Consider the following 16,271-nt stretch of genomic DNA (forward strand, 5'->3'; position numbering starts at 1 on the left):
GAAACTTCTCCAGTGTGGAGTTGGCTTTACTGGATGCTCCTGGTTTGAGAAAGATCCCCCTAATTCTACAAACACATTTAGCGCCCCCCCCCCCCCCCCCCCGACTGATGCTCACTGTGCATTCCTCAGGGTTGTTCTCCTCCCCCCCCCCCCCCCCACCTCCAAACACACTCATTGCAGCAGGTTGGTCCTTAGTTCTAAGCTACCTTTAATATTATAGACGCATGCAATATTATAGACCTTTTTTAATCAATTTTTTGCTGATCTGTTGTATAGAGGGAGGTGCACTATGCTATAGCTGTACAGATTTTTGACCTGTTATGCAACTTCAATTTCCAAAGTTGCATGGTGGGCCCAGAACAGTCCTGGCGGCATCCTGGAGTGTTCACTGACTGCCCACCGTGTTTTTCAAGTTGTGACACGTGCCGTTGGATCGCAGGACTGTTCAGAGGCCATTGCTGCATTACTCTGAGGAAGCAGGCAGGAGAAGACGAGGAAGTGGCATGAAGAGAAAGACAGTAGGAGAGCATCAGAAGAGGAATTGTGAGAAGGGGAGAAGGAGCAAAACGAGGAGGAGAAGAGGTGAGACTGAAGTTAACCATGTCTGTTAGATACAGTTCAGATGTTTTATTTTTTTGATCTATGCTCTTGAGGTAGAGTTACCATGCTGTCCTAACAAAACCCATTCTTACATAGCGGATTCCTACACAGTGCTGTTATAGCTAACTGCATTGCTGCTTGTGGGGGGCGGTGCTTCAATATTGTGCCTTCATCACTAGGGACAAGGAAGTTTAATAAACAGGAGTGGAAGTGAGCCTACCTAGTCCATTGTATGCAAGGAAGTAGAGAGTTGCATGGGGACAGAAATCTTACCCGTCCCCATCCGTCCCTGCTGGAATCTTACCCATCCCCGCAAAAATTTAACCCATCCGAACCCGTCCCCACCCGTCCCCGCAAGAATTTAACCCATCCCCGTAAGAATTTAATGGTACATAAAAGAAAATTCCAGTCAGCTCCCTCAGCCTCTCTCTGGATTTGAGCCACAGCACTGTAGGCAAGGAAGGAACGGAATTTGGAAGTTGGAACACTCTGGTGCGCACATGTAAGACTTGTCTCAGATTCACTTGCACTGTGTGCTGAGAGGTCGTCACATGCACGCGCCAGTAGGTCAGGTGACATCTGATTCTCGTGCCTGTGTCAGAGCTGAGGTCTGTGCACCAGCCTGGTAGCAAAGAGGATTAATAGTAACATAGTAAATGACAGCAAATAGACCTGAACGGTCCATCCACTCTGCCAATAGTCACACTCATGATCAATCCATCATTAAATCAACGAGTGTGATATTATATACTTGATTATGGTCTTTCTTTTGTGTTTCTGGAACAAAGACCACAGAAGTCTATCTGGCCCTATCCTTATGTTCCAACTACTGGAGTTGCCGTTGAAGCCCACTCCAGTCTATTCGTCTTCTCATTTGTGGGACACAGACCGTAAAAGTCTGTCCAGCACTGTCCTCATGTTCCAGCCACTGAAGTTGCTGTCTAAGCCCTTTCCAGCCCATCCTAAACCAGATTGCCATGTATGAGACACAGACCATACAAGTCTGCCAGGTATCAGCCCTAGTTCATCACAGCCAGAGTCACCATCTAAGCGTCACTTGACACATCCACACACATGCAGCCATTTAAGGTTAGCTTTTATATAACTTTCTAATTAGAGATCCTCTGTGTTCATCCCACGCCTTTTTGAATTCCATCATCATTTGTGACTCTACCACCTCCTTAATGGAAGACTTTCCACATTTGTGCTGTTAAAGCAAGGAAGAAGAAGAGGAGGAGAAGACAGCACTCAAAGAAATTGGTATTCGGTAGATGAGAGGCTGGTGCAGGTGCAGCTTACACTTCTACGAGAAGACCGCAGAACTGCTTCCATCCCCGCGGGAACCCTGCAGGAACTGCCTCCGTCCCCGTGGGACCCCCGCAGAGCTGCTTCCATCCCTGCGGGAACCCTGCAGGAACCCTGCAGGAACTGCCTCCGTCCCCGCGGGAATCCCGCAGGATTCCCGCGGACCCCGTTCCCATGCAGCTCTCTACAAGGAAGCCAGTTAGGACAGTATAAGTTTTCCCTTCCCAGCATCCGTCATCCCTGTTTATTCAAAACAAAGCAAGCAGACCTATGAGCTGCTGCATCCACATTTTCATTTTTTTTTACTGTTGGTCCATCTGTAACAAGTCTAAAGCTGTTTCAATTGGATAGGCAGTGCTTTAAAAGGTGGAGGGCAAAAGGTTTTTTTTTTTTACTTATTGGACAGCTTTTTAATTTATTTGAAAGCTTACCATATGTAGATATAAATATCATGAAATAATTGAATATCACTAAAACAGCTTAAAAATTATTATAGCTGGTAGAAACAGCAATTTTAAACTCTGTATTTTGTGCTCATTTTTCTACACTAAAAACTGAATAAATACACTATACAATACAAATGGCCAAATTTCAGTGAGGATATCCTGTTTCCTGATGGGTTCATCTTAAATGTTATTGTAATCTGTCTTGGGAAGCATGGTGTTATAAAGCTGATGGAATATATTGAAATTAAATGGAAGTCGAATTAAACTCTCCTTTCATTGGGGCACATGTAACCACATCTTCATCTGTTTTGTAGAACTTTACCTTTTAGATACACAAATGAATTATTCTGTTGTTTGAGCATATTTCAGGGACAAGTGGTTTATAAGTCAAAATAATAAAAATATTTTCTGTCAAACAGATCGCTCGTTTGTGGAAACATAACTAAATGGGCTATAAGCCCCTAATGCAGCCTATTGGTTTTCTTATATTTTGTTCTTGTGATGGCTTATACTGTGCCAAAACTGGAAATACAGTGAGACAAAATAATAGAATTCAGTAACATCCAAAACTTATTTTTTATATTTTAATCATCTTTATTAAAAGTTGGTTGGTTGGTAAGCTTCATACAGAACAAGAAAAAAACAGTAAACCATCCAACATGGCACAATAAAAACTTTTACCCCAAGAACACTTCCCCTCCCGTACTCCCCTCCCTCCCTATAAGCCCACCTGTTTCCACCCGCCAAAATAACACAACAGATGAACAGATCAGTAGGACTCAAAGCATTTCATAACAAGTAAAGTCATAAACAACACAGTTTATACCAAATTGTTTAACCACACTTTGGATTTGCCTTCAGGTTTAATAAGCAATACCATGTGCATGTAAGGTCTAAATAAACAAATGTAAGCAATCTATGTTTAAGGCGTATGCCCTAAATTTGTAATACTTGGTAGCAATAATTAAACAGTGAGGGAATATTCATATAGCAGGCAGCCAACAGATTTATTTTCCACTGAAAATAATCAACTTTGTATAAACTTGGTGACTAATACTGTGCTACTTGCTATTTTGTACTTTGTTGGTGTATTGTTTGCATAATAAAATTGCACTTGCAAATATTTTTCTGACATGATTTTAATTAACAAAAGCTACCATAAGAGGCAGACACGGTCGTATAATTATAATTTTATTTGTATTTGGGTAATGACTGAGAAAAATGCTGTTAAAAATTATATTACAAAGCATGAAGTTGACTTGGTTAACTTCTGCTGTATATCAGCCAGAAGTAAATAATAGTAATTAACAATGTTAAGTGCATTTCTATAATATGCCACTGCATTCTTCAAAACAGAAGGAGCAAGTTCCCACAAACTATTTAGGCACAGGTTTAAAAAAAAAAAAAGCTTTCAAATACTCCCAGGTTTTAACCTAATACATGTTAAATGTGGGATATGAATGTCATAAACAAATAAATAGATAGAAACTCTGAATGTTAAGCACCTGATTCCTATAATATGATGTCTGTTTTTAGTGGCCCATTACCAGAAGAAAAAAAAATTTCTGCACGAATATAACGCGTGCTAGGGTGTCCCCGTAACCAGCCCCTCCAACTGACCACTGATTAAGATTTATAACAAGTTACTGCTCTACCTATGAAAAGTTGTCACATTTTTATGCTTCCTCTGTGTACATCCGTATGCTGCACAAGCTGGCATGTTTGAAACTATAAGCGAGATTAAATAAAATATGCTACCAACAATAAAGAACGACAGCGTAGATGCAGCAGGTCATATGTTTGCTTGCTTTGTTTTGAGTATATGGGGATGGCGGCTGCACGGGGAAGGGAAAACTCAGATTGACCTAATTGGTTTCAGCGTTTTGACGTCACTTCATCTCCGGTCTATTAAACCTCCTTGACTAGGGACAGGCAGGTTCCCTGGAGTCCTGCAAAGCTTGGCCTGTTTCTCACTATTGAGAATGTGATAGTGAAACAGCGTCCTCTACTGGCAGGACTGTAGGTGGAGGACTCCCACTCAGCTTAGAGGGAACAGTGGCTAACAGCAGCTACTACAGCACGAGCTGTCCCTCACGGGGAGTATGAACACAGCTTCCGTTCCAATTATACAAAATGTGGTTTTTATTTTATTTTTTTTTGTGAGGGAGACTAGTTATTACTGTTTAGTTGTTAACTGGATCATACAGTTATATTGGGGGTAGAGATAAGTAGCAACAATATTTAAAGAAAATAGTGTTTTTTTGTAAGTTGTGATGGTTTGGCTTCACGTCTACATCATCTTCTTTGGGTCATACATAGGGGCCAAAAGAAACCAAGTAAAAAAAAAAAAAAAAAGGCCAGAAAGTTATGGCTGGAAACATCAAAAGCTGACAGTATGGTCAAAGCACAATGTCATTTATTTATTTTAGAAATAATCTGTATTCTGCATTTGCATTCTGATATATTTGTTTTTCAGAATTTATTTTACCCCTGATGTTGGCAATTGCCAAAACATGGCCTCATCGGGTTTTTATGATGATTTTACTTCAATAAACATTGTGCTGACCATACTGTCAGCCTTTGGTGTATCAAACCATGCCTTTCCAGCCTGGGCTTTTTCTGACTTTGTTTGCCAAAGAGGATGATGGATGTGAGGTTTCCACACTACATAGATGTTCCTTCACAGTATACAAAAACTGGTTTTACTCTTGAACCAATGCAGGTACTGGAATGGTATGAAAGGAAAGCAGAACTATTTTTCTAAGAGCTTAAGCATTCAAAAGTGTGGTTGATATATTAATCCTGGTAGTCTGTTTTGTTTTGGATGCTACAGAAAAGGAGTAAACTGGGGGCGGAGGTCTTTTACTAAAGCTTAGCTCGAGTTATCTGCAGCAGAGCCCATTTTATTCCTGGGGGCCCTGCTGCAGATAACTCGAGCTAAGCTTTATTAAAGACCCCCTAGGTAACTTTAATGTTGCTTAAATTCTAGTGCATTAGTTGCATCTCTTTTTTGGTGCCAGAAGAAAACAGAACAGCTATTTCAGAAGTGGCACTGCCAACAAATCTATGGAGCAAATATAAGAGGATTACAAAACTGGGGGGAGAGAGCCAGCTTGAAGGGTTGGAAGTGGAGACGAGGATGGGATAGAGATTAGGACTAGTTGGGATGGAGTTGGAGGACAGTGTACTGGGGAGAGGAGCTGGGAAATGGTAGAGATCGTGTGAGGGAAGTTGGGCTTAGGGAAAGAGAAAATGTGTGGGTTTCTTTTGGGGGGGGGGGGGGGGTTACTCAAATTATTGTGAATGCACCTGAGCTTCCAGGCTGACTATTATCGGAGGGGGTAGCTTATCGGAGTAGGGCCCCCCTCCCCCTCCCGCCCAGTGTGTTGTCTGCTTTGTCCATCTTGGCTGTCACACTGAAATTGTTTGTCAACATGGCCTCAGCTAGAAAAATAATGATCACTGATGAAGATCATAGAAAACTTATTTGTGTCAGAACTCCAAAATTTAAGCCTGGGTAGCTTTTATATGTTTTGGATTATAAGGGACAAGTGGCGTATCCATTCAAGGTGCTTGTGTTGTGTATGCATCCCCTGTGTTTTAAAATTACCTCCAGTCTTTGCCCAGGCAGCGGCAGTGACACTCATAGGCCGCATGAGGCCTGCTCAGGGGCTTTCTCTCTGAACAGCCCCGCCCTTCTAACACAACTATCTGTCATCTGAAAGGTGGGATGGTTCAGAAAGAGCCCTGGTGCAGGCCACAGGCAGCCTATAAGTGCTGCTGGCACTGCCTGGGCGAAGACTGGAGGTGATTTTAAGGTACGGGACAGAGGGGAGGAGGCGGCGTGTCCAAGAAAATTATTCAACTCGCTTGTAAGATATTTGGTGCTTGGCTAATACTGATAATTCTTGGTTACTGAATAATGGAGAACCATGTGCATTTGAAATAGCTATAAGTACTTTAGTGTTTTAAAAGGTGCTCACTGGATTTTTACTTGTATGAATGTGAAAGATTCCATATACAGTAAACCACTCACTAGCAGGTGCTGGAGAGGAGCAGTGTCTGCTGCTTCTGTGGATAGGCTGCTGCTCCTTCCTGTAAAGGACACATCATTCATGTTGGAGATATGCTTTAAAGGAAAAGTGCCATGCTACTTTCAGGTATATAACTGCTTTCCATGCTGTCTGATTATTTTAAAGTTTTGTTTATAGTTTAAAAAAATGTTGAGCTACTGAATTCTAAGAGGCTAGCGCAATCTCTTGAGCTGTCATGTTGCCTGCAGTAAAACGCTGTGTCTTGTTGGTCTAATCCAGCTGTGCCCATTTTGTTATAAATTTCTGCAATTTGATGCCTGGAGATTGTAGTGTTCACTCCCTGTATACAAATTTTCTTTAGATTAACATGAACCCCAGGTTGACCCCCATCCACTGAATACTTTTGGATTAATCCAAGTATTCTTGTGTTCCAGAAGAGGTACGTTTCCATCAAGTATTTCTTTGGAGAAGTCACTTCAACAGATGTAGTGTGGCCCTCAGCTTATTCCCCAAGCCTTTATTTTTTATTGGTACACACAGTACTTTTGATTTATTAATCATAAGCTAGTAAACATAAAGTGGACCTGAAGCTGCCATCCTGTACCCTTGAACAGGTGAACAGACTGTGAGAGTTGATGTCTGTTTGTAAGCAGACAATCTACAGCAAGATCACTCCAGCATGTACATTGGAAAGGGACTACTTACGTAGTCATAAGTATAGTACACTCCATGGAACTGGGAACCACAAAATGCACTGATTGCCAGTGGAGTACAGAATCGTGTACAAACTTTTGACATTGGTGTACAAGGCAATGTTTTTTTGATGTGCTGTTATACTTGAATCAGGTTATTTAGTTGTATAAGCCATCGAGAATGTTAAGGCCTGAGGGGGTGAGAGAGTTGGTCGTACCATCTATGACAGGTATCCATTATGCAGAGAGAAAGGGGGCTGCTTTTTCAATACAAGAGCCCGTGTTATGGAATACATTGCTTGGATTTCTTCAATTTGTGTCCATCAGTGCAACAGTTTAAAAAGGAATTGACGACACATTATTTTGTTCATGCCTTTTCATGAGTACTGTTTTAGGCAGTTGGATGAGCCCGAGGAGTATTTTAGTGTAGTACTGTGAAATCATGTGTGTTGTATATATCAATGATTATGCTTTTTTAAAAATTTATTTATTTTAAATTGTGAACATCTGAGGTTTAAGCGGATTTAAGTGGAGATAGATAGATACTTAAATAAAAATTGCTGGCATGTGCTTAGTTGCCTCTTATGGTTGCTCCTTGAGGTGTTCTGCATCACAGCCAGTTTGAACACAACAGCACCGCCACCTGCTATAGACTTGTATAACAAGCAAGTTGTGTGTTAGAAATTAGAAAGTGACCTTGCATCTAGGGGTCTGTTTGCTAAGCCGTGCGGCATTGCCGACACAACCCATTCAAAGTGAATGGGCTGTGTCAGCACTAGTGCACACACAGCCGCGCTAGCGACTTAGTAAACCCCAGCGCTAGTTTTACATGGGAAAAACGTTTTGTACATAGTTAAAATGAGGTGTAGTTCTAAGGCAGACCAGTTTACAATTCTTTGCCAAGACGAATACTATACCAGAACTCTTGTCATTTCCTTAATAAGTGATTGCAGTTATTTTTAAATCAGTGGGTCTGAATATTGTGGCTATATGTGTTAAAAAATGTCAAAAAATTAACTAAAACTACATAGGCTTATGTGTTGGACTAGATTTTTTTGTGTGTAATTCTTAGTGCAGCTTTAGCTTGCTAAAAGAAACACTTGAGTCTGTAGGCATTCTATTTTCAGAGGACTTTCTTGACTGTGAATGCAAAGGAATGACATGACCCTGCGTCCAGTTTGTGATGTGGAAGATCTGATAGAGGCACCCTTTATGTTTCAACGGTTTTTATTGAAAACACAGCAAGAAATAGTAGTCCACCTCATCATGTTGGCTATAGTACAGTTTTGCAACACTTAAGAGAACAACATAACCGATATACAACATGATGTTCAGTCATCAAACTTTAGCATTTTCACCCCTCCTCCTCCCACTTTACATAGTCTGTAAACCTGTTATGGCAATTCCACTTTGCTGGCGCGTTTAATCAGTGCAGTAACTCTAGCATTGAGTTCAACAGGTCATACCACAGTAATAACCCTTGCTTAGTGGCTGATAGCGGCGCCCTTTAAAACCAGCTTCCTCTTGGTGGGGGGGGGGGGTTAATTTAATTAGATACAGCCATGCTTGATGGGTTGACAGGTGTATTGTATATCCCTAGCAATGAGGAGCTATCACCTTGTCTCGGCTTATTGTTCAGGAAGCTGAAAATAGTTGTGGTTTGGGGCCATAATCCAAAAATGCATCATTTCCTGTGGATAGTTTAATTGGAATTAGTTGTTTTGAAAGCAGATTTACCAATTTCACTATCATTTTCTGTTTGCATCTTAGAAGATGATACTGAGATGGAATCCTGCGTTTTTGGGTCATAACCCATTATAGTACAAACTCAAGAGTTGAAAGAAAAATCACTACTTTATAAGGCTCTCTAGCTGTAGTAGTAAGAATTGTTCCCATTCTGTATGTGTTGGCCAGTAACATAAAAACACTAATTCAGATAGATAATGGCAGCCATTTTTTTTTCAGGCTGTAAACTTTGTAAGGTCAAACTTTTTCATTTTTCTGATAGATATGGTTTCTTTTTTCCATGGAGTGTGTAAAACATTTTTACTTGCTGGTATACACAGTATATATCAGGGGCGGACAGAGTACTCTGGCCTCCTCCGCCCCTGCCCACACGTTGCCGCCCCCCCCCCCCCCCCCACGCAACCCTTACCTTGAAGGGGTGGTCTAGTGGCTTGTTTGGGGGCAGAGACACCAAGGGTGGCCAATCCCAATGCTAGAGATTTACCATTGCAATGCTGGATATTGAAGGCCAAATGAGTGAGATTTTTCTCATGGGTCCCTGCCAAGTCTTAAACCAGCTCTAGCATATTAAAATAATTGTTTTCTGTATTTGAAAATTTACTACACAGTACTTAAAAAGAGATTGACAAACAAACATCACAAAATCTATATCTTTTATCTTGTTGGGCAGACTGGATGGACCATACAGGTCTTTATCTGTCGTCATTTACTATGTTAACATCATTCCTGTGAAGAAGAGAAGACCAAACATTAATCTAAGGAACACAACATAACCTCTCTCCAGTAGCAGGCATATTATGAATTTATACAAATCCCTACAAAAGTCACTCAGGACCTGTATGACACAAATCTACCATTCCTTAACAGCACCAACAAGGACCTTTCTAGGAAAAGGCAGCATTGGAAATATCTCGGTGAGGCCAGAGCATCAATACACTTATTGGAAACATTGAACAATCTGGATTACTACTACTACAGGTCCCAACAATCAACACTAACAGAATATCTTGCCTTGGTCACACCTGCAAACACAAATACAGGATAAGCAACCACAGACTAAGGGGCCCTTTCACTAAAGCTTAGCATGCCCTATTTTATAGGCCACAGGGCACTTAGCGCACACTAATTCCCATTAGCGCATACTAAGCTTTAGTAGAAATATGTAAACAACAATTAGCTTGAAAGCTCAAGACACCAGACTCTACACGCAGCACAACACCAGAGAAATAGAAAATGTTGCATTTCCTTGTACAGTGCAAAATATAAAAGATAGCAAATGCCAATTCCCAAAACAGACACATTGCAATCAATAAATGTACATTTTTTTAACCTTTATGGTCCCAGTCTCTGCTCCTTCTTATCTCTTAGATCACTATCCAGGGCCTCCTGTCCATTTGCCATGTTGTTTTTCTCTCCTCCAATCTTCTTAATTTCTTCTACTCATTGATTTTATAGTAGCTGGTAGAAACACCAGTTATAAACTGTATTTTGTGTGCTCATTTTTCTACACTGTTCTGTCTTCTATACAATACAGATGGCCAAATTTCAGTGAGGATATCCTGTTTCCAGATGGGTTTTTCATCTTAACTGTTAAATCTGCACTGGGAAGCCTTATAATATACCACTGCATTCCACAAAACATGCCGTCTCGGCATCCCCTCTTCTCAATCTAACCGCCTTAGTCGGTCCCATATGGTTCTGGCTCCTGCAGTCTTGTCTTCTCCCACCCTACTTCAAACCAGCTCCTTATCGCAGCTCTTCTGAGCTCGAAAAAGATAAAGCTGCCTGCCGGTACAGAGCCACATGCTGCAATATTGACAGCGAGGCTCTGCTGGAACCTCCCCCAGGGTTGCCAGGTGGAAAATTTTTTTCCAGCCCAATCCAGCCCAAAAAACAGCCCAAAACCCGCCCAAACACAAACCCCGCCCCTGACACCCCCACCCCCGCATCATCACCCCCGCCTCCGCCGTCATCAACCCCGCCGTCACCGGCCCCGCCTCCCACGTCACCGGCCCCGCCTCCCACGTCACTGGCCCCGCCTCCCACGTCACTGGCCCCGCCTCCCCGTCATCGGCCCCGCCTCCTACGTCATCGGCCCCACCTCCCACGTCACTAACCCTGCCCAAAACGTCACTAACCCTGCCCAAAAACGTCACTAACCCCGCCCCCCCGCGGCCGAAAAAACCGCCCTGAAGCCCAAAAACAGCCCAAAAAATCGCAACCCGCCACGGGCAAAAATTTCCCGCGGCGGGTTGCGGAAAACCGCCCAATTGGGCGGTAAAACCGCCCACCTGGCAACACTGACCTCCCCCACTGCAGCAGGAAGTGTGTCACAGGGCGAGGATCCGGCAAGCCTCACTGTCAGTGTTGTAAGCATGGGGCTCTATACTGGCATTGCAGTTTATCTTTTTAGAGCGTGCGACGACATCCACTAAACCACCAGGGCGGCTGTAGTGGGCGGAAGGCAAGGGCAACTAGGCAGAGCCTCTGGGCCCTCGGGCACTGCCTGGTTGCCCGAATGGTCAGTCCACCCCTGACTTTGATTATGAAGCAAAGCACTGTATAACTTTGTGCTCTACAACGTGATAGTGTGTAATTTTCCATGGAAGGCGCTAGCAGTCTCTCACAGCTGGCTTCATTTATCAAGGGAAAAGAAGTAACATTAGACATTTTGATGATGCACAACTAGATGTGAAGGGTGTGATGGAGACAGACCACGTCTGACTTTTGCAGTCAGGAAGTGTATGGAATTATACATATGTCTGTAGTTACTAGGACTGTCAATGTGTCTTCTTACAAAGCGTGCTATTTTCTTCTGGACTGTAAAGTGATTCGGGATAGCTGGAAAACATGTAATTCAGTGCACCTGCTTCTAGAGCTGCTAGCATTGAGTCCTTTCAAATTTAGGGAGATAGTTCTTGATCACTTGTATGTGTGTTTTTTTTCTGCTCTTTTCAGAGTAATTCTGCAGACCAGCGTGCAAAGCAGTAAAACATCTAAATCTGGCAGTGCAGAGATTCCTATAAGAACCAGATCTGCTGCAGGAAATGGCAACCTCAGAGGGTAAGCCATGCTCACCTTGTTAAGTTAGTCGAGGTAGTTGGTTTTCCCTTCTAAAGGTTAGGATGTGTGTGTTTTGTGTTCTGCTTTTCTTTTATCTTGATATGTAAGCTTTAAGGGGCCCTCTTACTAAGCCATGTAGGCACCTACGTGTGCTCAGTGCACGCCAATTTGGAAGTACCACGTGGCCCGGGCGGTAATTTCATTTTGTATACGTGTCCAGTAGGTGCGTTGGAAATTTTCCGGTGCGTGGTACTAAGTGGGCAGTAATCGGCATTGTACAAACGCTGACAATTATTGCCCGGTTAACGCGCGAGACCTTACCGCTAAGTCAATGGGTGGCAGTAAGGTCTCAGGCCCAAAATGGACGTACACCAACTTTCATTTTGCCACATATCCATTTTCGGCTAAAAAAAAAAAAAAGAGTTCTTTTTTGCAGGTGTGCTGAAAAATGAACCTGTGCGCGTCCAATACACACGTCTACACCAGCGCAGGCCACTTTTCGGCACACCTTAGTAAAAGGACCCCTAAATGTACTGTTAATCTTTACAAGATATGTTTTTTCAGCATCAGATTGATAGAATTGTACAGTGTGATATAGTGGCAAAATTGCAGCTTTCTATGATTGCTGGTAAGATATATTAAGTGTTTTTTGGGGGACTAAACATTCAGGAGCCCTTTTGCTAAAGCTTTTGTGTGCACTACCAGGATTAGTAATTCTGCCTATAGGTATAAAATGGGTTTCTTAGCATGAACACGTGCTAAGCTGTAGTAAAAGGGCCTTAGAGTAGTCTTTACATGAAGTTTAACCACCTTTATAAAGAGATTCACCCAAGATGGTGTACAACAGGTACAATTTACCATAAAACTTAGTAAGATGAGCAAAAATTAAGCATATATAATTAATGAGGTAAACTTGGAGTTGGCAAATTCAGTAATAGGATTAACACACTACAGTATCAGAGCACTGTAAAACAATTATATTACAGAAATATGATAGCAGAATACAAATGATACCACAACGAGCAGCATAGAAGAACATTCAGATAACAGATATGATACTCATGATGTCAATACAAGACAAATGAAACACCTTAATAGGCTGCATTAGAACAGTCATGTTGCCGATAATGTGCAGTATATCAAGTGGCATAAATAAATAATATAGATCTTTCATTCAAGTATTTATATAGCGCTTAGACCTAAGCAGTTTAGTTTCATTTTACAGGTATTGGGTCTGTCCCTAGTGGGCTCACAATGTAATTAGTACATTGTACCAGGGACAATGAATGGTTAAGTGACTTGCCCAGGGTCACACAGAGCTGCAGAGGGAATTGAACCTGGTTCCCGAGGATCTCAACCCACTGCCAACCATCAAGCAGCAACTGGAACTGAACCCAGTTCCCCAGACCTCCAACCCGCTGCAGTACAGCATTAGCATCATGACAATGAAACATATTAGTATGTAGCAAACGGAGCAAGTGCAGTTAACATATTGTTTTTTGTTTTTTGGGGGGGGGGGGGGGGGAGTTTCAGCAATCTGGGATCTTGCTAATTTTGGGGTTTCTGCCAGATACTTGTGAACTGGCTTGGCCACTGTTAGAAGCAGGATAGTCAGCTAGCTGGACTTTTGGTCTGTCACAGTATGGCCATTATGTTCTAAGACTGAGAATCATAGTTCTGTCAGTTTGACTCAACATTCATAGTACAGCCTGAGCAAAGAGTGCATTGGCATTTGGCACTCCTGAAAATATGGGAGATTGCACAAGCTAGGAAATTGTGACCATTGCTCCCAGGTCTAAAACTGATCAGCAGCCTACAGCCTAAGGAGTCTGGCATGCCCCACACATTATTCTGTCAGTTCCATGTATCCACGGGGTTTGCTTTTTATCAGAATTTTATGTAAGCCACATTGAACCCGCCATATGGTGGGAAAATGTGGGACACATATGCAATAAATAAATAAATTTTCTAGTCAGACACTATGCCAGGCATCCTTCTTGTGGCCAGACATGGGAATTCAGTGAAGTGGGAGTTCTGAAGTGATTAAAAACTGCTACATGGCTACTTTCTTTGCAAAGGATAAGTTATTTATATTCTTTGTGGGTAGGGAGAGAGGGTCTGTCTGTCGCTTTCCTAACCTTTTCTGAACTTCTTGCCAATTTGCTGCAATGATACAACCTTCTCTTCATACTGCATGCTCAGGTGCAGCTTTTTAGTTCTCGCTGAAAGCAGGCATGTCGCCACATAACAAAGCTGCTCTAATTGTAATCTAGTTCCATCTCAGGGGGAAAAGCTGGTACCTCGCTCACTGTTTCCTTGTTTTATTACTCTGTCTTCTTTCTACTTTCACCCACAGCCCGATTCATCAGCGAGCGAGAAAGAAAAGGAATGCTTTGCACCAAATACGCTTAATGAAATTATGGTACTCTCAATCCTCTGCTGCTCCTTTCCTGCAAACGTGTTTCATCTGCTTCAAGATTTCCTGTCTGCTGCTTTTTAGAATCAATACAGCATTGTCTCTGCAAAAAAAACCCCAAAACCTCTTATCATTGTCATTTTTTCCTTTTATTTATCTGACTTATTACGCATGCATAGTTTATACTATTAGTGTTTTGTTGAATGTTCCATCAATTTTTTTTAATGCTTGCCTTTTGTTTATAAAACCTGTGCATTCCAGCATTTAATTTAAAATTTTTCTTTTGTTAATGCCTTTTCCCCTTCAGCAGTCACTCCGTTCCAAGGGTTCGAACAGTGCTGCGTTAACGCAGCCAAAGGTCTACAGAAGAAGGTTCTGTGGAAGGGGAGGAAGAGCGATCCTAGGACTTGACCGAATATTGCCACCAGGGAAAGGACTTGTGAACTGGTTGTGATGGTGGTCTGATGGAAAATGCTTTGAGTCATGGAGTACACTGAAAAAAGTGCTCTCTCCAGGACATTTCTCCCCTGGGGCACCGATGTGCATATGTAAAGGTTCTCTTACTTTTTTTTTCTGTACATTTCATCTGATATAAATAATTATAAAGAGGGTTGTACAGTATGTATGATGCATGTCGGATCTCGGCCAGAAGCATAGGTTTATTATTTTATTTTGTTTTGTTTTTTTGTTTGTTTGTTTGTTCTGCCCCTGTGGAATTTGGGAACTCAATAACAGATGCTTTCTTGCCATAAATTTAATCCCATGTGTCTTCTGTCAAAAAAAGAGAGTCTGTGTTAGGAAAACTGATTTCATTAACACACACACCTTTTTAAATTAGTCACCCAGAATTAAGTGGAATATTTCATAATTGCATACAAAGAAGGAAACAAGGTACCATGGCCAGTAACAATTGTTTCCTAGCAGAGATTAATTTTAATCACAATCAAAAACAGGCTGTGATCCTGTGAGAAAACCAGTAAAGTTCGACATACTTTTTGTTTATAAATTATAAATAGTATTTAATTTTCTAATTCTGAACTTAACTTTGTACAGAGCATTAACTGTTGGCTTTGACCTGAACTCTGGGGAAAGGTTAATGTCACGCAGGTGTCTTTTGCTCACAAGTGTGTAACTCATAGTGGCCCACATCTGTAAACACTTATTTCTTGTATGTTGAAATACTGGAAGCTGTTGAGTGTGTTAGCAGTTGGGCTAAAGAGTTTTTATAAAACTGCTCGCATTAGTAATGGATCTTGTAAAGTCAAGTTGTATTGACATTTTGCTGCAAATACGGCCAATTAAGTACGAGATGGGTCCCAGTTTGGATATGTGAGAGAACCCCCTTGTTGGACTGGATTCATAAAGTGATTTACCACACCCTGTCCGCCTTACCTTTATTTTACTGGGTCTTTGACATGCCCATTTCAATTAAAAAGAAAAATGCACAGGTGAAATAAAAGCAAAGAATGACTTATTTATGATAAAAGTGTCCCCCCAAAAAAAGTTTGGCCATTTTTTAAAAATGTTTTTCCTCCTCCCCCCCCCCCCCCCCCAAAAAAAAAAAAAAAATCCCAGTTCAGATTTTTAAAAATATTGTTTCATAGATTTATGATTTGTACATGTTAACATTTTTATTAACATGTTGTTAAATCCGTTTTGTACACACTGTGGTGCACTAAGAAGTGCACATTTTTAGTTTGCGATCATTTTATATGACATGTTACTGGAAGGTAAGGACCTTGAATATGTAGCTTACCAAAATGTTGCTGCTTTGATAGGGCTATGTGGTTTGGGCTTTTCAACATTTTTTATTGTGTTTTCACAGATATTCTGTGGTCCCAAATTATATACTTGTCTTGAGTAGAGCATACAGAATCAATTGACCACTTAGCAATGTATGGAGAAAACTCCAGAATCTCATTTGCTAAAGATGGGGGGGGGGGGGGGGGGGGGTCAGTGCTCATAATGA

The 16,271-nt window shown here is 41.6% G+C and overlaps 1 protein-coding gene across 7 annotated transcripts in view; it reads left to right on the forward strand.

Moving 5' to 3' along the window:
* The window catches only part of CDC14B (cell division cycle 14B), a 150,228-nt gene extending 134,378 nt beyond the window's left edge, over positions 1-15,850 (forward strand). For 3 of the 7 annotated variants that reach the window (XM_030193631.1, XM_030193637.1, XM_030193632.1), the window contains exons 13-14: positions 11,782-11,886; positions 14,243-15,850. In XM_030193631.1, coding sequence (XP_030049491.1) covers positions 11,782-11,886; positions 14,243-14,570 — 433 coding nt within the window. In that variant the 3' untranslated portion in view covers positions 14,571-15,850. Of the gene's footprint in view, positions 1-11,781; positions 11,887-14,242 lie in introns of those variants that run through there. The other 4 variants (XM_030193633.1, XM_030193634.1, XM_030193635.1 and 1 more) reach the window with 4 other exon arrangements.
* Positions 15,851-16,271: the final 421 nt, after the last annotated feature.

This window comes from Microcaecilia unicolor, chromosome 2 (assembly GCF_901765095.1).
Source record: "Microcaecilia unicolor chromosome 2, aMicUni1.1, whole genome shotgun sequence".
NCBI lineage: Eukaryota > Metazoa > Chordata > Amphibia > Gymnophiona > Siphonopidae > Microcaecilia > Microcaecilia unicolor.